The 23,373-nt window shown below is 42.5% G+C and overlaps 1 protein-coding gene across 1 annotated transcript in view; it reads left to right on the forward strand.

Moving 5' to 3' along the window:
- LOC102261892 (voltage-dependent calcium channel subunit alpha-2/delta-3-like) overlaps window positions 1-23,373 on the forward strand; it is a gene marked incomplete at its 3' end in the record, with an annotated part of 535,527 nt that overhangs the window by 479,924 nt on the left and 32,230 nt on the right. Inside the window, exon 10 of the mRNA XM_005870310.2 lies at window positions 8,584-8,658. Coding sequence (XP_005870372.2) covers window positions 8,584-8,658 — 75 coding nt within the window. The remainder of the gene's footprint in view (window positions 1-8,583; window positions 8,659-23,373) is intronic.

Genomic DNA, 23,373 nt, shown 5'->3' on the forward strand with positions numbered 1-23,373 from the left:
TATTTTTTACCCCAAATTGTCCCGTTATGTAAAGAAACCTATTAGAAATCCCATTAATCCCCTCTACACATCTCTTTGTTAGCTTTCAACATAAATAATCAGCATTAGGACTATATACATAATTATTTCAGTAACTAGAAAGATACTCGGAACATTTTTACATGAAATCTCTACAGTAAAATCATGAACTCTGCTTCCCTAAAGGATAAAGGAATGGACCAAATATGTTAGTGGATTTATATCAAAAGCCTGAGATCACAAAATGAATCACTACTTAACAATAACTTTTCATTTATTTTAATATAGACAATATATGTAAATTTTTAAACAATTCAGAAATGTTCCCTTTCCCTTTTCATTTGGCACATATTCTTTCAAATTTTTCTGCATAAATGAACATACATACATAACTTTTCTACAAAAATAAAATCACATTTTATAGAATATTCAGCAACTTGCCTTTATAACTCATATTGTAATCACGTGCATTTGCAAAGCAGGGCATTCTGTCACCTGTAATTGACATTAACTTTTTAATCCATCCCCTTTGCTGGGCATATGCTGTTTACTGATCTCTTTTCTACAGTGAATGGACTCCTGCATGTATTTTTGCAGGGTTGGTTGTGCTTCTACTTAGTAAAATCTAGATGTGGAATTGCTATACCAAAGGACATGCCCATAGTTAGTATTACTGGAATACACTAAGTAGGATGTAATGTTTACACACTTAGAAACTGTATTAGTTAGCTCCATATTCCATAACAAAATATGACTGAGTGGCTTAAACAACAGAAATTTATTTACTCACAGTTCGAAAGGCTAGAAAGTCCAAGATCAAGGTCCGGCAGGGTTTGGTTTCTGGTGAGGATTCCCTTTCTAGTTTGTAGACTGCCACCTTCTCCCTGTGTACTCACATGGCTTTTTCTCTGTATGTGCTCAGGGAAGAAGTGTGTGTGTGTGTGTGTGTGTGTGTGTGTGTGTGTGTGTGCTGGGGGGGATGTGGGGAGAGAGAGCGAGCTCTCATGTCTCTTCTTATAAGAGCATGTTCCCCTCATGAGGGACCACCCCCATGACCTCATCTTACCCTAATTACTTCCCAAAGGCCCCATCTCCAAATGCCACCACATCAGGCTTCAACATAGGAATTTAAGGGGAACACAAACATTCAGTTGGTAACACCAACATTTTGAGGGTTTTTAATATTCAATTGGTAATTGACAAATCTTTATTTTCATTCTCTTGAACTGTCTCTCCCAACCGAAGTGTATTTTACCAATTTGGCCTTGCCAAATTGTGGTGGTGGTTTTTTTGTTGTGATTTCTCCATCACCTTCTCCTGTTTCCATAGTAGCACGATTGCTACAGTAATATGGTGCAAGCTTTTCTTCCGTCTGTCTAGAATAGTCACTTACCTCTGTCTAGAGTCGTCCCCCCCCCCCCACCGCGGGCTCTTGTAAGTGCAAGGGGGTGAATGTTTGAAGCTCCATCGAGAATTCGAGAACTCCCTGCCAATCTGTCTGAATTCCTTGTTCTGCGGGCTGGGTTTCATTTACGGGAGAGGACGTTATCATCTCACCCTTCATTGCACTGTCAGCTTTCTCTTGCTTGCCGGGTAGATGTTTGAGGAGGAATATCAGTGTTTTAGAGAGAAAACAGTCTTTATTTTCAGTGATGGAAGCCCTTGTGCATTGTGGGCATTTGTTTGTACAAACCTAATTCATTATCACGCTTTGATTTTCAGTGCCAATCCTGAGGATAGGAGGAGTAAGGTTGAAAGGGTGGAAGCGGCTTTCCTTGGCCATTCCGGGCATCTTTGCATGTTTGCATTAAGTTCATTGCTAAGTGCATCTTCTGTATTATCTGTATTATCTGGAGAAGCTTTCAATCCAGGTCTTTCCAGAGAATACACATGAAAAGATGACATTAAAAATGGTTTTAGCTTTCATGGGCTGGGTATTACAGAATCTACCTAAGACTGATGAACTAAATGATTGAATTATAAAAGGACAGTTGAAATGTGAGAGTGATTTTGTGCATTCCAAGCTAAAATGTAAGGTCCAGCCACTGGTGCATGAAGAGATGTTTCCGACAAGAGAAAAGGCATCTTTTTCTGATTCACTTTGAAGTCGAACTCCAAGCCATGCATTAAATGAACAATATTATCATAGAAATGAGGGTGCTAATTCTGTTTTGTCAGATGCTAAAATTTGAAAAACGATTTTACAGGATCCTAAAGCCATGCATTAAATGAATACAGTATTAACCGGCTGATATTGTTAAATCAGCTTAAATGCCTTTTATAGCCCGTGTTTATGAGAAGAGCATCGTTTGTTAGTTCAACCCAGAACTTTCTGTGCCCTGGTTTTAATTTGCAGAATTTTCTTTCAAACCATCTCTCCAGTGCTTTGCCTGCTGTGGATTTGCTTTTTAAAGTAATCGATTCCGTATTAAAAGTATGAGGATGGTATTTTCTTTCAGTGCTCATTTGTTCTATTCTACTAATTATGTCCAGTTGTGTTTCAAATTATACAAGAAGCTTTTGTAATGCAAAAGCTCCCTGGGATTCCTTGTGTTGGTGAAAATACTGTGGGCTCATCTGCTTCGTTACATAATCCCTACACATTTTCATTCTGAAGGTTATTTAATCAAAAGTGCACCAATAAAACCATAAAAATATTTAATGGCATTCCAGCAATTCCACATCAGTTTTCTTGTGTCATATGAGCATGCCAGCATTTTAATTCTGTGGGGTTTTTGTGGAATTTGGGATTCTCCAAAACATCCCCACATACTTCCTTCTTGTTTATTTATCTGTTTTTTTAAGGTAGAGTTTCTCCTCTCTTTTTCTTTTCTTGTCTCAATGTCAACTCTTTTTTTCTAGGCTTTGTTCTTCTTTTCTGTCAGTAAACTTCTCTACAACTTTGCCTCTTGTTTCTTTGTTCTGATTATTTATTCATTCTACGAACACTGTTGAGTGCTAACAGTTAAGCAGTGGGCATCGATGTTTTGTGAGGGTTGGTGTGGGAGCCACCGGGGGCAGGTGCTCCCAGTAGCATTGTCAGTGCAGTCTTGAGAGGGGCAGCAAGGGAGGCCAGGAGAGCAGAGCTGGGGCACGCAACCAACTGCAGATTCAGTGATGGCTTCTTGGCCGAAGTGATGACTAAGTGGACAAGAGTTAGCCATTAACCAGACATATGCAGTGAGGCAGGGCAGGAGGAAGGAGCATTGAGGAGGAAAGCACTGCCTGCAGGTTGTAGAAACTCCTCTTCCATCCCAGGAGATGCAGGCTTGGTTGGGGTGACTGTAGGAGGCAGAGTAGGTGGATGGGAGAGTGAGGGGAAGAAGGGTCCTGGAGTGAGAGGGTCAGCCCAGATCCAGCAAGTGTGGTCAGCCACAGCGCGGAACTGGATGTCATTTGGAGACAATGGACACGGAAGTGGTCTCAGCTGCACAGGAGGCGTTGAGAGGGTCCCTTTAAGTCTCCACCTTCCCAGGTCTTCGCTCATTCTCCTTTTTAGGCGACTGATGATCTGTTAGGCCTGAAAGCTCCATTGCTTTCATCGATCAAGTCCAGCTTCCAAAATGAAGCAGGGTTTAGCGTCCTCACAATCATCCAGAACCCAGTCAGCTGTCCTCCATTCTCTGGCCTCTGAGCTGTGACCCACACAAATCAGCATGGAACATGATAGCACACTGGTGCTGGAGCTGCATGAATCTTGGTGGGCGAATCCAGTTCATTGGTTCTTTGTCTCCAAAATGCTCTGGCCATTCATTTAATGCAACTTAAAACTTGCCCTTCCTATTTGAAATCACCATTAAAATTCCCATTGAGGAGTTGGCTGTATCTTTAAAATGGGAGACGTTGGGAAAGCTTACAGAGATTGGGCAACAGAAAGGTAAAGGATGGTGATGTGTCAGAGGGTAGAGTGTGGTGGTTGCACAGAGGAGAGGGAGGCACAGTTCCTGTGAGAAGAGACTGGGGGGATGTAGTCCAAGACTGAAGGAGATCAGGGCTTTATCTCAAGTCTGCTTTTGTTTTTGGATGGATCACTGCAGCATCATAGATAAGCACATTTTATTCTGAAAAGAAAGGCAGACATTATCTTCAGATGTAATGAGCATATTCTTTTACTGATGAAAGCAGGAAAAAAAAGTGGTTCATGATCACTCCACAGTGATGATCATGGGGAAATTTAGCCAGTATTTTATGTCCCTGGCACATAGCAGGTGCTTAGTTAATATTCATTGAGCAAACACAGGAACAAAGGGTTGGTACCCTAGCAAACGCCTTCCTGGAAGGGGATTGGGCAGTGAGTTGGTTGCACTGTATTGGCTCTCGGTCTGTCAGAGACCTGAGTCACCGAGAGGGTAGAGGTGACACAGAGAGGGATAGCGTGTGACCACACACCGGGTGATTTCTGTCTCAGGTATTTAGACAGTCACATGTGCCTACTGGTGAAGCACTTCTCTCCAATAGTGGGGTCTGTGCTCTCCAGAGGAGGTCCAGGGTCTGTGAAATGCTCCCCAGAGTGGATCACTGCCATCACCTGCCACATCCCTTCCTACTTAGCAAGTGCCAGCAGGGGGTGGAGGGTGCACGATGGTCTTTGTCTCCATGGAACACACATCACACTCACAAATGTAGTCTCTTTCTTTCTGTGCATGTGTGCCAGATGCTTTCTTTCTGTTTCTATATGCCAGGTTCTATGTTGAGTCTTTACTGAATCATCTCATTTCATCTTCACCGTGAGATCAGGGGGAGGTTCAGTTCAATCCCCAATTTCTCCAACACAAACACGAAGGCTCTCAGTGTGTGGCAGAGCCAGGATTTGAACCCAACCTGTCTGCCTCAGTTGCATTAGTTCCTACTGCCCTAGCCTTTGCGAATCAGAGGAGGGGATCCAATCAGACAAGAGGAGGGGATCCAATCAGACAAGAGGATGGGAGAAGGAAATCAGCAGTGCCTGAGGCCCTGTGTCTATATGGCTGTTTCTGAGCTCTTTAAGGGGAGAAAGTGCTTGTCCATCTCCTCACAGTATGGTTGGTGGGCTGGCTGGACCATCTCCAGGGTTGCTTGGTCCCCCTGCTATTCTGCTAAGAGACTCTACCCATGTTCCAGAAATTTGAGGAACAATTTACAGCTTTGGGGGGAAAGGGATTGGTCGAGTTTCTCTTTAGGTTCAATCCTGGCAGTGGGAAGGCAAAAAAGCAAATGACAGAAGCAGACTCCGTGTTGCCAATGACCATGTGCACTTGCATCCTTTCTTCCTTAGACTATTGCTATCTGGTTGTTTAAGTAAGGATGCAGGAGAACCATTCATAGTGCTGAGGTGCCCAGGTCTGGAGTAGTGAATTAATATGGCCATCCCACATCACAGAGTAGAAATGTAGGGAACATCCATACAAACGCAGAAGTGAAAGAGAGCAGCTGGGAGCTTGGAAGCAGCTCCACAGGCAGGACACCCTTGGTGTCCCCTGGAGGAGCTCTGGGGTAGCGTGGTGAGCTTGCACAGCCAGCGGGCCCCCTGGCACAGCTGCCTGGGGTGCACCGTTCCTTCACACGGCTGAGCCAGCTCCCTTTGGTGCTGCAGACCAGATTGCTCAGTGTAGCTTTATCCTGATGCAGTCAAGGGAAATTAGTCAACTGCAAGCTTGGATGATGCCACTAACAAGCTGGCGGGGATTCAGAAGAGCAGATTCCTCCACTGTGGCCCCAGCTCACACAGCGAAGGCAAGCATGGTTTTGATTACTGCACATGTTCCTCCCTGATGAGGGCGAGAACTTCTTGGTCTTCTTTACTTTTAAGTCCTCTCCGCAGCTCCCCACAGGCACAGACCTTTGCATTAGCAAAGCAGTTTCAGGTCTGTTGCCTCATTGGATCCTCACAGGGACCTCTGGAGGATAAACAGAAGATGAATTAGCACCTTCTTATGCATAAGAATCCGGGATCAGAGAGGTTTAGTGACTTTCCCAAGGACACACAGTGAGTACATGGCAGAGGTGGGAACTGGATGTGTGTCCTGACTCCCGGCTCAGAGTGTAAACCACAAGAATCAACTTTGAGAGTGTGTATTAGGCAGAACACAGATGAAGTGTTTACATTTATCTGGGAAATGGAGTTGGAAAGTTTTTGGCTGCAGGTTATTAAACAACTGGCTGAAGGCTGCAGCATCTAGGTATCTCCTATTCTCAGGGGAGAGCCTGAGGGCCGGCAGCGGCAGTGGCTCAGCAGTGTCCTCGGGGACCCACACTGGCTCCCTTCCCACTCTGTCTTCCTTGAACTTCGCTCTCCACTTTTCATCTTGTCCCCTCATGGTTACAAAATGACTTGCAACTGCATAAGAGCATCCCAAGTATGAAAGAAGGCATGGATATAGAGGAGAAAATAATTCATTGAAACTGCCCAGAAACTACCCCTTCAAGTTTCATTGGATGAAAATGAGTCACTTGACCAACCCTCGAGGCAAGATAGGCTATGTAGGCATGTATCCAGCAGAGGGGTCCGGATAACTGTGATTGGTTCAGACTGTTATGCTTTAGGCTTTAGGAATAGACGTATTGTCACCCTGAACCAAATCAGTCAACAACGGGGGTAGAGGCAGAGGGGAGGGCTGTTTTATTCTCTTCAGTCCAATATGAACTGAAAACTTTGGGGAAGCTCTTCTTCAGGTTGGACTGTGCACTCTCTTTACGGATCCTGAGATGATGTTCTGTTTGGTCATGAAATGTAATGCTCCCATTTGTCAATGGCGCATTTCAGAACTGCATGAATGTATTATTTCCTTCATGCTTCACCAGAAGAGATCTAAGCTCTAAGACCGTGGAGCTATACTTTTTCAAATGCTTTTGTATGTCTACACTAAGAACAAAGGTTAAAGAAGAAGCAAAAGCCAGACTGGAGATAAACATAGAGGGTTGGGGATCAGAGAGGAGGCACTGGGGGCGTGGTCATCCTGAAGTCAGAGGCTATGAGGTTAGAGTCTAACCGTTAGACTATCTGGGATTGAATCTGGACTCCACCCCTTATGTATGACTTTGGACAAGTTGGTCATCTTTTCTCTGCCCCAGTTTCACTATCTGTGAAGGGAAAGTAATTGGAAGTGCTTCCCACATGAGGCTGAAATGTCGTGTGGATGAAGTCTAGCCTGTGTCTAGATGAAGTAAGTGTTAGTATTATCACTACTCCGACTTGCTTGTAAGCACCTTAGCACATGGAATCCGATGAGTCTCCATAGCTGTAGCAGCAGCTGCTGGTCTGGTCCTCTTGAGTCTTCTCTGCAGTGTGTCCAGAGCAGTTGTCCCAGGCTCATCACTTTATTTCCCTCACACCCCCGCTCACAGTCCTCCATGGTCCTCTGTGCCCTCAAGCTTGAAGTCCAAACTCCTTAGCCAGACTTTGCATGAGATCTGGGCCTGTGAGATGGTTCCGGTTCCTTCCCTCAGGAACCCCGGGCTAGGCCTTTGGTCCATGTAGAAGTGCCCTGACACTCTCACTGAACAAATTGTTCCTGGGCACCTGCTGTGGCTCAGCCCTGTGCTGTCACAGGGAACACACAGAAATCAGAAATGGATCCTTGCATTGTGGCCCCGCCTTGTGGTGAGGGAACCAGGCACCAGGTAACTAGGACTTGGGAGGATTCAGGAGAGGGGCTACAGTGGAGGCAGGAATGAGCTGAGCTGGAGGATGAGCAGGAGTCAGCCAGCAGATGCCAGAGTGAGGGGATTAGGGCTGGCTGTGCTGAGTTCATGGGGGAGGACTACTGAGTTAAGGTAGGTCAACAGATGCCAGTGTCCAGAGCCTTGCCAAGGCCTGGGCAGGTTCATCTGAAGAGCAGTGGGAGCTGTGAATGGGGTTGACAGGAGATGACATAGTCCGATTTATAGTTTGGAAGGACAAGTTTAGCTACAGTGCAGAGAATCATGCTTGATAAGAGAAATGAAGAGAAGAACACTCACATTTCAACTTCCTAGTTGTGAGCTTTGGACAAAATCAAATGGTCTTATTCTGTGTATTCTGGGATCAAGCATGATTGGAAGGCAGGCATTGGCCTGTGTGGAAGGTGGTGTCACTGTGCATGAGTAATGTCATGACCAACACCTGCGAAGCCCCCCAGAGTGCCCAGGGAACATCAAGGCCTCTCCTCTATTCTGGCCTCATACACCTGTGACCCACACGTGCTTCCCTGGCTCCATGAGGCCAAAGGCAGGAGCTGCAGGTCTATTCGCCCAAGTCTGGGATGCCCTTTAGATCCCACATGGGCCGTGTGCTGTCAGCCATGCCCAGGGAGCCCCCATGTTTGGAGCTACCCCTGAAGGATTATCATTTAACTCTGTACACCCTGAACACTGCCAGACCAACACGTGCTCGAGAAGTTAATTCTTCAAACTAGAAAAGAATCAAGGCCGTCTTTGACACATAAGCATGATTTCTCCAGGGTCACCAATTGGAAAAGCCACCTTAGGTGAATGAATTGAGCCTGTGATCATGCTGCTTTTCTGTTGGTGTGTTTGTAGCCTTAAATTATTACATTGGACCCTTTAAATGCTTAATTGTTTCCTCTTGGCTGTCTCTTCCCTCTGCAGTATAATGAGGAGCTTCACTACGTGGAACCTTGCCTGAATGGAACGTTGGTGCAAGCCGACAGGACGAACAAGGAGGTAAGGCCTGCTGCTGGGCGGGCACATCATCACTTAAAATAATTATGTCTTAACCTTTAGAAACTCATCAAATGCACCGATCTTTCATTGCGGGCCTCAGAACCCTTGTGTGTGAACATTTAGGAAGAGGCAGGAGGAAATCATGGCAATACAATGATCGCATGGATTTCAGATGCTTGCTAATGCTGAAACAATTGCATTGGTTTTCTCTTTCTCTTGCTCTAAGCACATCCTCTGTTGTGCTTGGCACCTGGGTTGACACTATTGAAAAAATATGACTGTTGCTGAGATTTTAAAGAAAATTTAAGTCACTTGGTATATTATTATTGCTTTTAATATAATTGATTAAATAATTGTTGATGTAGCTATTGGGGTAACTTGTCTCCCAGGTTAGAAGGTAAACTTTACAAGGATAGAGATGGTGTCTGCTCTCTGCTGTATCTTTAATGCTCCAAGTATTGCCTGCCCCCTAAATATTATGGAACAAAAGGAAGACAGGTTAAAGGAGCACCTTAAGAAATGAGGTAGAAGTTCACCTTCCAGTTGGAGCATCCTAGGAAAACAGCCAGAATAGATTTCTATAAAAATAAATATTACTTCCTTTTGGCCATCTTTAGATTAGTACAACCACCACTGCTACCAATACTACTCCTACAGGGCCAGGTGGCAATTTAGGCTGAAGGTGTAGCTGCGATGACAACAATGTCATACCTCCTGGGACTCATAGCTGCTGTTGCTCACATTTGTTTTGTTGTAACTGCCAGATAGATACAATAAAATGATGCACCTGCCCTGGAGAGCAGACCTATGAGGTGGCCCAGGACAGTGGCCAAGGTAGGCCTCCGTGAGGCACTGTGCATGGGCTGGGAGACCCCCTGGGCCAAATGGGAGTGACACTGGTGCAAAGATGCAGGTGGTAGAAGCACCTGGTTGGGCATCTCTGCGGAAGTGAAGAACAGAGGATTTAGAACACAGGTGAGAAGGAAAACATTATACCAGAATTGACATCCAAGCTTCAATTTGAAGGGGAAGAAATACCATAGCAAGCTCTGTTCTTAGGAGAAAGGAGCAGGTACATTGTAGATCAAAGAACAAGTGTCTCTAGGGAATGTTGGTTTATGGCCATTTTCTAGGCTATGGTAGGAAAAAATGACATAAACCTACAAGCGAATTTTCCTAGGGACTTTCCCTTTGTTTGGTCTTTGCCTGGGTCTGGATTGCATCCCTCCCCCAATATAGCAGCATTGGAATATTTCCAAACCTCAGATAGGTGTCCAGTGATGGTGCTTATGACATTAAATAGAAAAGATGCTTCAGCCCGGCCAGCGTGGTTCAGTTATTGAACCACCTATGAACCAGGAGGTCATTGTTTGATTCCCGGTCAGGGGACATGCCCAGGTTGCAGGCTCAGTTCCCAGTGTGGGCTGTGCAGGAGGCAGCTGATCAATGACTCTCTCTCATCATTGATGTTTCTCTCTCTCTCTCTCTCTCTCTCTCTCTCTCTCTCTCTCTCTTCCTTTCTGAAATTGATAAAAATATATTTTTAAAAAAGATGCTTCAAACGATTAAGGCCTTTCTTTAGGTAACTTCCCAATGAACAGAGCCAGTTTGATATTTGGAGACACAAAGTCTTATGATTGAAAAACTTGTTAGAGAAGGTGGGCTAAAAATTTATTTAAAATTCTCTTTGATTGTATGGGTATTGAAGACGGGAGTAGTTTTGAATATAAAAATTAATCCACACTCTGATTCTGCCAGTATGGAGTAGCCACATTTCAATTAGACTTTCCCCCTTACAAATAGAAATCCCTGTACATGACCTAATCTAATGACATGGAGGTGAGCTCCCTGGATTTCTGTATTGATTCCCATATGACCCGAATAGAGCAATCCAGATGACTCCCTCCTGAACCAGCAATAGACACACACACATGGACAAACACACACACACACACACACACACACACACACACAAGTTTCAAGAAAAGCTAAATGACCAGGAGAAGGGTGGTGTATCCAAGAAAACCTTTGAGACAACACCTTTCCTATTTCAGCCAAACACCAATGGTACAACTCTAGACAACTCTCCATAGCTTCAGTGGGGCTGAACAGAGAGTTGACTTTCCATTCCACTGATACCCACATGGTTTTGTGCTAAACTTCAACAGAGACAAAATGTTAAGAAAAATGATGAAATAATACTGAGTCTCATATAGTCTAAATGCTCAGAATGCAATAAAACATTCCTTGTCATCCAAGAACTAGAAAAATCATAATATGAGTGAGAAGAGACAATCAACATAAGCTAATATTGACATGAATCAGATGTTGAAATTATCAATTGCTTCAACAAGCAGTTAGGAATTCTCTTGAAGCAAGCAAAGAAATAAAACATCTCATCAAAGAAATAGAAGTGATAAAAAAGAACTCAATGGAAATTATAGAACTGAAATATACAGTTACCAAAATAAAAAGCTACCTGGATCAGCTCACCAGTAGAGTGGAGATGACAGCAGGTAAAATCATTGAACATTAGGATAGATCAATAGAAATTAACCAATCTGAACAGCAGAGAGAAAATGGACTGGAATGAACTGAGTCCCAGGGACATGTGGGCAATAACAAAAGGGCAAACAGCCATGTCATGAAAGTAGAACTCGATAGATGTTTGAAGATGTATTGACTGAAAACTCCAAATTAATAAAAAGCATAAACATATACATTCAAGAGGCTAAGCAAATTCCAAAAAGGATAAACCCAAGTAGGTCAATGGCAAGACATATGATAATTAAATACAATTAGACAAAGGGAAAAAACTTGATAACAGCCAGAGAGAAAAAATGTGTTACTCAAATTACTCATTTGAATGATAGTAAATTTCTCACGTGAAATCATGGAGACCAGAAGGAAGTGGCATAGTATTCTTCAAATACTGAAAGGAAAGAACTGTCAACTCGGGATTCTGTATTCAGTGAAAACATATTTCATGAATGAAGGGGAAATGAAGACATTCTCACATGACTGAAAGCTATGAGAATTTTTTATCAGCAAATCAACACTTAAAGAATGGCTAGAGATGTTCTCCAAACATAAAGGAAATAATAGGAAAAGAATTGAAACTGCAGAAAGAAAAGAATATTGGAATGGGTACAAATAGGAGTAAGTATAATAGACTCATAATTCTCAGGAGATTCTTAAATCATAATTGATAGTTGAAGCAAAATTTAAATAATTATATTTTTAAAGTATGGAGGGTAAAGGAATCTAATTTCTACATTTTTATGGGATTGATACATCCTGAAACCAGTAGACTGGGACAAGTGACATATTTTTAATAACTAGAGCAACTATAAAGAAAAAAGATGGGTATTCTTACAAAGCAACTCATAGGAATTTAGAAAAGAGAAACAGGGATGAGATTCAGAGGAAATGAAGAGGAAAAAGACATAAATTGGCAACCTTAAGCCTTAGCTAATTATCTTTCACATAAACACACCATTTAAAGGATAGAGATTGGCCAAGTAGATAAAAAATGATCCAACCAATTCACTTGAAATACAAGGACATGGGTATGTTGAAAGTAAAAGGATGGAAGAAGGTATACAATGCAAACATTAATAAGGTGACTATCTTAACTTCAGATAACGTCATCTTCAGAACAAAAAAAAATTATTAGAGACAGTGAGGGAAAATACAGAATGATAAAAGGATTAATCCACCAGGCAGACATAACTATTCTAAAGGTGTTTGGACTAAACTGCATAGCTTTAAAACACACGAAGCAAAAATTAACAGAGCTGTTGATTAGTGATATTGAGCATCTTTTTATATGTCTATTGGCCATCTGTATGACCTCTTTGAAGAAATGTCTACTCAGGTCCTTTGCCCATTTTTTAACCAGATTGTTTTTGTTGTTGTTAAGTTTATAATTTTATTATATATTTTGGATTTTAACCCCTCATACGTGTATCATTGGCTAAGTGTCCATTGATAGGTGAATGGAAAACAAGATGTGGTATATCTATACAAGGGAATATTATAATTCAACCATAAAAAGAATGTAGTCTCATGATCTGTGACAATATGGATGGACGTAGAGGATATTATGCTAAGTGATATGTCAGACAGATAAAGCAGTTACCACATGCTTTTTGATTATCTGTGAAATCTAAAAAACAAAACAATTAAGAAAACAAAATATCAGATTCATAGAGAGAACAAATTGATGGTCACCAAATGGGAGAGGGGTTAGGGAATGCATGAAAAAGGTGAAAGGGATTAAGAAGTACAAATTGCCAGTTATAGAAATAGTCACAGGAATATAAAGTATAGCATAGGGAATATAGTCAATAATATTGTAATAACTATGTATGCTGTCAGATGGGTACTAGACTTATTGGGATAATTACTTTGTAACATATATATGTCCAATCACTATGCTACATACTCAAAACTAATATAATGTTGTATGTCAACTGTAATTGAAAAATAATTTTTAAAAAATTAAAACAGCTTGGGGTAGAAATAGAAAAACTTAAAGTTAGCCCTGGTCAGGTAGCTCAGTTGGTTAGAGCATCATCCTGATATGCCAAAGTTGCAGGTTGAATCCCAGTTCAGGGCACATATAAGCATCAACCAATGAATACATAAATAAGTGGAACAACAAATCAATGTTCTTCTCTAACTCTCTAAAATCAATAAATAAAAAATTTAAAAAAGAAAAACCTACAATTACAGTGGGGACTTGTACACTTCACAGTCTTTAATTGATAGATTACTAAACTGAAATCAGCAAGGATAGAGAAGAACTAAACAAAATTATCAACCAATAAGATCTGAATAACATATATAGAATACTTTATTCTCCAATAGCAGCTTGCATATTCTTTTCAAGTACCCATGGAACATTAGCCAAGGTAAAACATATCTTGGGCCATAATACAAACTATAAAAGAGTTGACATCATACTGAGTATCTTTTCTGATAATAATGGAATCAAATAGAAATCTATAACAGAGTGATGTCAGAAAAATATTCAAACACTTATAAATGGAGCACACTTCTAAATAATCCATGGGTCAAGGAGGAGGTATTGAAGGAAATATATAAATGTATGAAAATGAAAAGACAACATATCAAAATGTGTGGGACAAAGCTGTTACAGATTTTAGAGAGAAATTTGTAGCACTAAAGGCCTACATAAGGAAGAGGAAAGCCTCAAATTAATAATCTAACTGTCTAACACAATAAACTAGAAAAAGAAAGAAAAATAAACCCAAAGCAAACAGGAAGAAAAAAATAATAAAAAGCAGAATCAATTAAATTGAACCAGGTTAACAGTAGAGAAAAATCAATGGCAATAAAACCTGGTTCTTCAAAAATAAATCAATAAAACTGATAAACCTCTAGCAAGACTGGTGAAGATAAAAGGAGAGAGGTTACACATCACCAATATAAAAAGTGAAACAAGGAATGTCACTGCAGATACTGCAATTATTAAAAACAATACAAGGACATTACAAACAACTTTATACTCATGATTTTGAGAACTTAGAAGAATTGGGCCAAGTACTCAAAAACTACAAGCTATAGAAATCCAATCACACACACACACACACACACACACACACACACACACATGCACACACACAAAATAAAGAAAACAAAACAAAACAACCTTAATCTTGACTCATACCTCACAATTTAAACAAAATATAATTCAAACAGGTCAAAGACTTAAATGTAAAATGTAAAACCATAGCACTGTCTGAAAAAAAATGTGGGAGACAATCTTTGGACTCTCTAGCTGGACAAAGAGTTCTTAGGCTTGACACCAAACACTCCATGAAAGAAAAATTTGACATAATGAATCTCATCAAAATAAGAAGAAAATTACGCAGTGTAAAAGACCCTGTTTGAAAGGATGAAAAGGTATGTGATTTGCAAATTTCTTCTCCCAAATCACGTATTTGATAAAGAACAAGTAAATAGAGACTGTATAAATAACTCTCAAAAAACAAATAATACAATTAGAAAATGGACAAAGGACATGAAGAGATATTTTACTGGAAAAGGACATAGAGATAATAAGTAAGTACATGAAAAGTTATTCAATATACACCTATTAGAATGACTAGAATAAAAGACTAAAAATAGTGAAAAACAATAAATGCTGGTGACATGTAGAGAAATTGGCTCACTCACACCATACATTGCTGATGGGCATGTAAAACAATGCAGCTACTCTAGAAAACATTTGGCAGTTTCGTATAAAACTAAACATGCAATTAGGATATGACCCAGAATTTGCACTATTGGGCATTTATCTGAGAAATGAAAATTTATGTGAACACAAAAACCTGTACACAAATATTCATAGCAGCTTTATTCATAATAGCCCCAAACTGGAAAACACGTGGGTGAAGTGATCTGATTCCAGGCTTGGCAATCCTCACTAGTCTTTCTAGTTCAGGTCAAATCCCCTAAATGGCAGCTTGGGAGCCTTCTCATGTTCCTTGTGAACTGGGGACAGAGGATGGTGACTTCTGTATGAACCTGAGGAGAAATGGCACAGGGCACACTGAGGTCAGCCCTCCACCCTTCGAGTTCAAGAATTCTGACTACACTGTGCCACATCCTTTGGGACATTCATCTTTCACTTAAAATATCCATGTTGTATCATGACAAGTTTTTATGATGGCCAAATAGGTGAGAGTCTTTCTTTTCTATACTTTTTCATCTTCTGACTGTTTCTCTGGTGACCACAGTGATGTTACCTCCAGTTAATGAAAGGGCATGGGAGGGCTTCTAGAAGGTGACATTTGGGATGATTATGTCATGCACCTTTAGTCCTATAATAGCTAACTCTAGCTTTACAACATGCAGGAGACTGCCTAAAAAATCAGAACTAGATAATTTTAATTAAAATAGTATTTAAGCCCCAACTGGTTTGGCTCAGTGGATAGAGTGTTAGCCTGCGGATTGAAGGGTCCCAGGTTTGATTCCTGTCAAAGGCACAGGCCCAGGTTGCGAGCTCGATCCCCAGTAGGGAGTGTGTGCAGGAGGTAGCCAATCAATGATTCTCTCTCCTCATTGATGTTTCTATCTCTCTCTCCCTCTCCTTTCTGCTCTGAAATCAATAAAAATATGTATTTAAAAAACAACAACAACTACAAAAGAACAGTATTTAATTAAAATAATTTAAAAATTTGAAAAAGGAGTGAGAAAATTTCAATGAGCATTGGGGTAGAAGAAAAGATCAGGGTAAAATTGCTGGCCTCATTCAAACTAACTTGTCCTGGTTTGAAGATTTCCTGTGACTTTGCTTGAAATAGCCCATGAGCATCATCCCTGAGCAAGTGAGTTTAAGGCTCTGAGTTTTTGGTTTTGGCTTTTAAAAGTATTGTTTACTGTCTGGAGAAAATTTTGTTTTGCTGCTTTATGTACCAAATAACTCACTTTTGTTTTTTTCTTTAAGTAAAAAGAAACCATGACAAATTGGGTGAGCCTGGAGCTCAAATATAGACTTCAAACCAGTAAACTTGCATCCTAATCTACTTCAGACCTTCTGAACCATTCATCAGCCCTCCGAGTGAACCTCCTGTGGTCTCTCTGGGGCCCGGGAGGAAGGAGAGCCATGTGCTTTCCCTCTGGTTTATAACGGAGCTGTTCCGCAATCCGCCGAGTGGCATGGCTCTGTTTAAGATTCATTTAGAAACCCGTGGAACTCTCATCTTCCTGGCAGTTTTGATCATTTCCCATGGGAGTCCTGAACGTCCATGAATTAAGAAAAGTCCACATCTGAGCTGTTGGGTTTCCCCCAGTACTGCTTCTTCCAGTTTGAGCTTTGTTATGGAGACAGCCTCGGTTTCTACAACTTCCCACCTCTCTTGGCTTCGTGGGCCTCCAGTGTACAGTGTGCCAGGGATAGGGGAGTGTGGGGCATGTAGGCAGAAAGGAGTGCTTCTTGCCCGGCTGGTATGGCTCAGTGGTTGAGCATTGTCTCATGGACCGAGAATTCCCTGGTTCAATTCCTGATTTTGGGCTTGATCCCCAGTAGGGGGTGGTGCAGGAGGAAGCAGATCATTGATGCATCGACGTTCCTATCTCTCTCCCCCTCTTCCTTCCTCTCTCTCTAAAATTAATAAAAACGTATTTAGAAAAAAAAAAGTAGCCCTTCTGCACACCAGTGAATGAAGGCCAAACACCAAGGGAGACAAAGTTTGCAGAACACGAACCTACTTTTATTCAATTCAAAACCAATAAGAGGTAGTTAGAATTGCATTTAAAATGCCGTGAGTACATTAGAAGTAACTGACAGAGAAAAAAATTGGAAACAACTTAAATGTAAACAAATTCTTCTACATTCAATATAACTTAACACAATGCAGCTTGAAGTAGAAACAAGGTAGGTTTATGTATATTACCATGAGAGAGTAACAGCGGTGTATAGTTAGGTTCAAAAAAGAAACTTGAAGAACAGTTTGCTTTGTGGTTTCTATATTGCTTAAAGATAGAAAGAGATAAAGGAGGGAAGGAACCAAAGGAAGGAAAGAGGGAGGGAGGGAGGAAGGAAGGAAGGGGAAGGACTTAGGAAGTTTATTTGATACCTTTCTTTTTTAAAAAATTGTACTGAAAACATTTTACATGAGTTAGCATTTAACAAATTGTTGCGTGTCCCATGCAGTATTGGTAACTACAGCAGGTCTCTGGAACTTACTCATCACGCAGAGCTGAAACTTTATACCTGCTGAATAGCAAATATCTATACACTGAGCCCAAAGTACTTTTGCAGTCAGAAATATAATACTTTAATATCAATTTTCTATTCTTAGAATGAATACAAATGTTTTTTAAAAAACGATTAGTGCAGGTCTGTAAATACTAACCCATGAGATGAGGACATCCCTCCTGCTAATTTCCAGAAAGGCTTCTTCCTGATTTCTGCTTATTGAGGGTAAGAGTTACGGCCATATTTTAGGTCCATGTCACCCTATTGGCTTACGTGAATCCTGCTGCTTTATAGTGACTCCAGTGATTCATAAAGCAAATGTCTCCTAATTCCTGAGCAGTAGCTCTGTAGTAGAGCGGAAGTTACCAAAATGATGACCAGAGACTGTTGCCATGGGAGATGTGTTCCAGAAACTATCCTCAATTATGTTCCCCTTTACATTTCATTATGTATTTATATTAATTTGATAAAATTCGCTTGTTTCAAAACAGTCAAGCAACCGCAGGGCAACTATCTAGATTAGTGAATATTTATCAATGCATAATTTGGGTTAAAACCATTGATATAATTTAAAATTTTTCTGTTTTCTTCACTTTACTATAGTGTGCTTTGTGAACCCCTGTATGAGTCTAGATTAGGGGTCTAGAACCAGATAGTAAATATTTTAGGCTTCGTGGGCCATGTGGCATGAAAGCAGCTATGGGCAATACAGAAACACGTGGGTATGTGGCTGTGTCCGATAAAACTTTATTTATAAAAATTGGTACAGGCCTGTGTGGTGCTGACCCCTAGTGTGGACTGTGGACAAGACTAGAGGAGAAGTCTGTTATCAAAAAAAGAACTTACATTGAGCTCAGGCAAAATCTTTCTGGAAGGGCCTGGAAATCGGTGGTTGAGAACTAGAGTAGATGAGCTAATACTTCTTCACTCTTCTCATGTTCACTCTGTTTGCAAATGAGGCTGGATCACTACCTTGAGCTGACTTTCAACCTTGCATAGATTTGCCAGTTAACTGATTTCTGATTTCTTAGTTCATTTACATTTAACCTGGAAGCCATCTTTTCTTCATTGAATACCTTCCCTGCACAAAGCAGAAGGCATTTTCCCTGCTTCGCTGCCTCTTTCTTATCTTTAGTGAGAAGATGTTATTATATGGTTAATACTTCCAGGATTTGCCTTAAGTCTAGCAGCTTTCTTGGGTATTTGCAACGAGCTTGTGCTGGATCGAGTTGGATTGACTTCATTCAGCAGTTCGCTGGATCCTCCAGGGGGGCACCCAGCACAAGTCAGGGAGCCCTGGTTTGGAGCTGATTTCTCCTGATCCTTCCCTGGGGGCCAGAGGCTGCCTGCCTGGCTTTTCCTCGGGATGGGCTTTGGAAACTGCAGGTAATACAGTGTGTTGTGAGGCACCGAGGGAGCCGCTCATCATGGCATCTCTGCTGTATTTGTTTTGGGCTGCCCTCCTGCATGGCTGGATGAGCCTCCTATGCCGTGGCTTTGCTGAGTGTACATCTCATGAGCCTTGTGTGGAAGCTGCGGGTCTTAGAGCGAGCAGGCCACCCAGTGCAGCCTGCACCCCACCTCTGGAGCCCTGCCTGTCATCGCACTCCCAGGATGGGTGCTGTGCTTGCTCTCCCTGCTCATCAGTTTCTTCACTTCTGATTCATTTTCACTGATAATTAAATGTTATTTGTATTATTTTCGGTGATGCCTAGATCATGTGCCCAATGTCTTGCACTTGGAATTGTGTGATCCAGAGTAGCTAGCCAGGAGCCACCCTCACCTCATCATCATAGGCACGCCATGCTGGATGAGATTCATCACATTTGACTACAAGCATTTTGACATCAATATTTTCTAAATTCCCATTCTGGGCATGGAGGTGGAGGATGATCAAGACTGGGCAGCTGGGCCTGAGAATCCATGGGTAACATTAAAACAATGTGTAGATTCCTGATTCCACCTAAAACAGACTGGTTCAGAACCTTTCCACCTGGAGCCAGGATGTTTTAACAAGCTTGCAGGGAATTCTGTTGCAGTCAGCCCAGGAACCTACCTTTAGACACTGTTGGAGTCTAGTATATCCCCAAATCGTGTGCTCCAGTCACCTACAGAAGCTAGCCATTCTGCTTGGACTTGTTTGAGTGTGGAGGGTCATGAGCTTGAACCTCCTGAGCTCTCATTATTGCTGACAGTCTAAGTCTTGGGAGTCTGAGTTAATTGTATGACTCATTGTGGAAGTTCAAATAGTGTTTTCACAATTAGGAGCTGCCTTCTAAGTCATTTCTTTTTTTCCCCCCTGATATTTGACCTCAGTTAATCAAACTAATCATTGTGAAGGACTCTATATGCAGTTCCCAGTTAAGGGAGAATTTCTGTTCTTATTTTAGTCTTTCAGGGCACTGGGAAGGAAAACCAGGCATTGGTGAACACGGGTAGACACTTATGTAGAGATGGAAAAAAAAGTCCCTGAGTGGAGATAGTCTTCTAACAATGCCAGCTTCCAAGCCACGGCCTCCATCAGGACTGGCTACAGATTTGCGGGGCCTGGTGCAAAATGAAAATTCAGGCCCTTGGTTCAACACTTAAGAATTTCAAGATGGCAACAGAAGAGCATTGAACCAAAGGTTGAACCCTTCTAAACACAGGTTCCTGTGTGAGGCCAACCTTGGAATCTGTCTCAAATTTACTAGCTCTGAGAATAAATATGTCCTCTTTTCCTACCTGTTTATAAGATGCCGTCAAGAGAACATTTGAGTAATAAGGAGAAAAGGGTCCTGAATTATTGTAGAGATTTTGAGGTAGGTAGACTGAGTTTTAGGATTCCGTCTTTCTTATTGTTTTAACTCCTACTAAACTGGTTTGCACTTCACTTATGATGTGAAAGCTTCTCTGACCACTAGGGGAGGCACCTCTTCCTTACACCCAGAGCAGAGGGGACCTGGTGGGAACCCTTTAACAAACCCCAGCCCCATAACCTGGGATTTCAAACTGGAGTTGAAGCAGAGCAGGGCTGCGTTGTTTAGACATTCCCGCTGTCTGAAGTTGAAGGTGTTTGTGGGTGGTCCCCCTCTGTTCGGTGTCACTATCAACAAACGTGTGGAAAGAAGAAGTAACCGGAGATGCCGGCAAGCTTCAGTGAGCTCTGCCTTAATTGGCGAGTCCGTTGCATTTGTAGCACAGGCAGAATCAATTAGGAGCTGGGCTCCGAGACCCAGACAACACCGGCCCTGCCCTGCCCTGCCGCCAGCACAGCCCTGGCGCAGAACCCCTGTGGTGGCTCCACCAGAGAGGAAGAGGTGCTGTCCCCGCCACCCTCTCCTCCCCCCCCCCCCCCCCCCCCCCCGGGGGGGGTGTTTTTACACACACACACATAAGGCTCTAGGACTGCTGAGTTACCCCCATTGTTTTCATTTCTCTTATTTTCCAAGAGTTCCTCCAACCTGCCAGGCTTTCTTCACTCCATCTATCCAATCTCTTCCTTTCTTTCAAGAGCCTGCCCCTCCGAGGTGTCATTGGAGGTCTTTCTGTCTCCCTTGAAGGCACAGACCCTCTTTTCTTCCACTGTCCCCACTGCTCCAGGCCCAGGGTCAGGCATCCAATGTGCACTTGATAGCACGCCTGTCTGTCCTGTAGAGCAGACTATATTGCTGGCAGGTTGGAGGGTGGCTTTGAGTCTAAGATCACAAACAAAATATGGATTTGTTCCCCAAATACAGACCTGCCAAGAAGAGGGGCTCATCCATAGCAGTGAGGCTTGTCTGTAACGATGTTTTCACATTTTTAAAAGATTTTTAAAATTATTTTTTAATATAGGAAATAATCAAGAATATGGATAAGCAATAGGAAGAACATTTTAAAAGTCACATTGTAGCCCTATTATCAAAAAGTTCTAACTATATAATTTTTGTGTTTATCCTGAAGACTATCATATCAGATATATATGCTTTAAAAAAATAAGGTAGGTTGTGTATTTTGTTATTATAAACAGTGCTGTGATGAGCATCTATACATACATATTTGAATATTTGCTTGATTAATTCTTTAGAATACATTTAAAGAATTGAAATAGGGTCAAATATTATTTAACTTTTGCACACATGTAAGGCTTTTTATATGTATTAGTTTGTTCATTGATTCAACAAGTATTTGCGTGCCAGGCACCATTGCAGTTGGGGGTATAATGTGAAGAAGACTGACGAAGTCCCTTCTCCCATGAAGATGCTAAGTTCTGGTGAGACAGATCATACCAAAGCGATTGTTATGCCCCCACCTTAGACCCTGGTGATGTCAACACTCACGCCTCCAGCCCTGGTCACAGCCCTGCCTACTCAGGGGGTCTCTGGGGTGTCAACCAGCAGCCTCAAGTTTCTTGTACCCAAAACCAGACTCTTCGCTTTAATTCCCAAAACTGCTCTCTCCCTCCCCCCACCCCCGCCCCGAGTTGTCCTCAGTTTGGCAAGTGGCAATTCCAGAGTAAGATTCAAGGCCAAACTGCATTCTCCTCATTTCTTCTCCTTCCCTGGAGAAGGGGCACCCGGCCGCCAGCAAAGTTCTGCCACCTCAATCTTCTAAACAACGAATCTGACCACACTCGGGCCTTCTGCCATTCCCACCAGGGGTTGAGCCACATCCTGCTCCCTCAACTGTGGCCGACAGCCTCTTAACTGGCCTCCCTGCCTCTACCCTTCTCCATCCCTCACTCCTCCCAGCATCTAGTCTGTTCTCCACTCTGGGCAGAATGATGCTTTAGCTTTTAAAGGAAAAGCCAGGCCACCCCATCTTGTGTTCAAGCTCCTGCAGTGGCTCCAGGTGGAATAAAGCCAGTGAGGGCCCGCGGTCCTGCTCACCCCTCATCTCTCAGTGCCCATCGCTCTCTTACCTCCACTCACCCAGCTTCAACTTCTCTTGCTCCACACTGTTTCTTGGACCCATAGGCCTTGCTGTCCCCACTAAGGACTTGGCACTTGTGTTTCTGGTGCTTGGGGGGATCTTCCCGATGGCCATGTGACGCGCTCCATCACCCCCTCAGGTCTCTGCTCCAAGGCTATCCTCAGAGCCACCTTCCTAACCTCACTGTTGAAACTGCAGCCGCGTTACCGTCTTGCTCTGTGTTACACTCATTCAGAGCCCTTCTTAGTTATAGTGTTTCCCTCACACACTGGAATATAACTCCACGAGGGCCTGGCTCATGACAGGTACTGATAAATACTATTGAATGAATCAAGCAAACAGGGAAATAAAAAGCCAAGAGCTGTAAAAATACAACAGGATAAGAGGCAGAGAGTGACTTAGGGGGGATGCAGTGGTGGTCAGGGACCTTCTCCGAGGCGTTGAGAGGAAACCTGGGTGAGAAAAGGCCTCATCCCGGGGGCCTTGTCAGGCGGGCTGAGGTCCTGCCTTGGCCATTCTGATGAAGCCACTGGGATGTTATATAGGGGAGCGGCGGGATGTGATGTCTCTTTTTAAAGAATCCCTTTGAGTGCTGTGAGGAGAAGGGTCATGTCAGGTCAGAATAGAAGCAGGTGATCCCAGAAGAGTCCTTCTCTGAGTCTAGGTGCGTGAGAGTGGTGCCTTGAACCAGGATGATGCTAGCAGAGGTAGTGAATAGTGAGTGGATTTGAAGATAGACTTCAGGTGGATTTATTGTGGACAGTGACAGAGAAAGAGTGTGTACCCTTCAGGGGGACTGTGCTAGCTCTAATGGTCATGGGTGCGATGCCCATGCCCTGGTGAGGTTGACTTTTCATATGTGCTCTATGAATACATACCACAGAGCTTCCATGCACTCTATGAATATACACTGTACTATACATACCATACACTATGTGACTATATGCCGATGAGTGTCAAAGGGGATTGGCCTGGTTACCTTGGATGGAGTGAGGGGGCGGGTCCTCCTCTGTCCTTCCAGGAGGGTCCGACAGGTAGCGTTTCTAATCTGATGTCCACATTAGGAAGCATAGGTAATCCCAGGGAGAAGA

Source organism: Myotis brandtii, unplaced genomic scaffold, assembly GCF_000412655.1.
Source record: "Myotis brandtii unplaced genomic scaffold, ASM41265v1 scaffold316, whole genome shotgun sequence".
Lineage (NCBI taxonomy): Eukaryota > Metazoa > Chordata > Mammalia > Chiroptera > Vespertilionidae > Myotis > Myotis brandtii.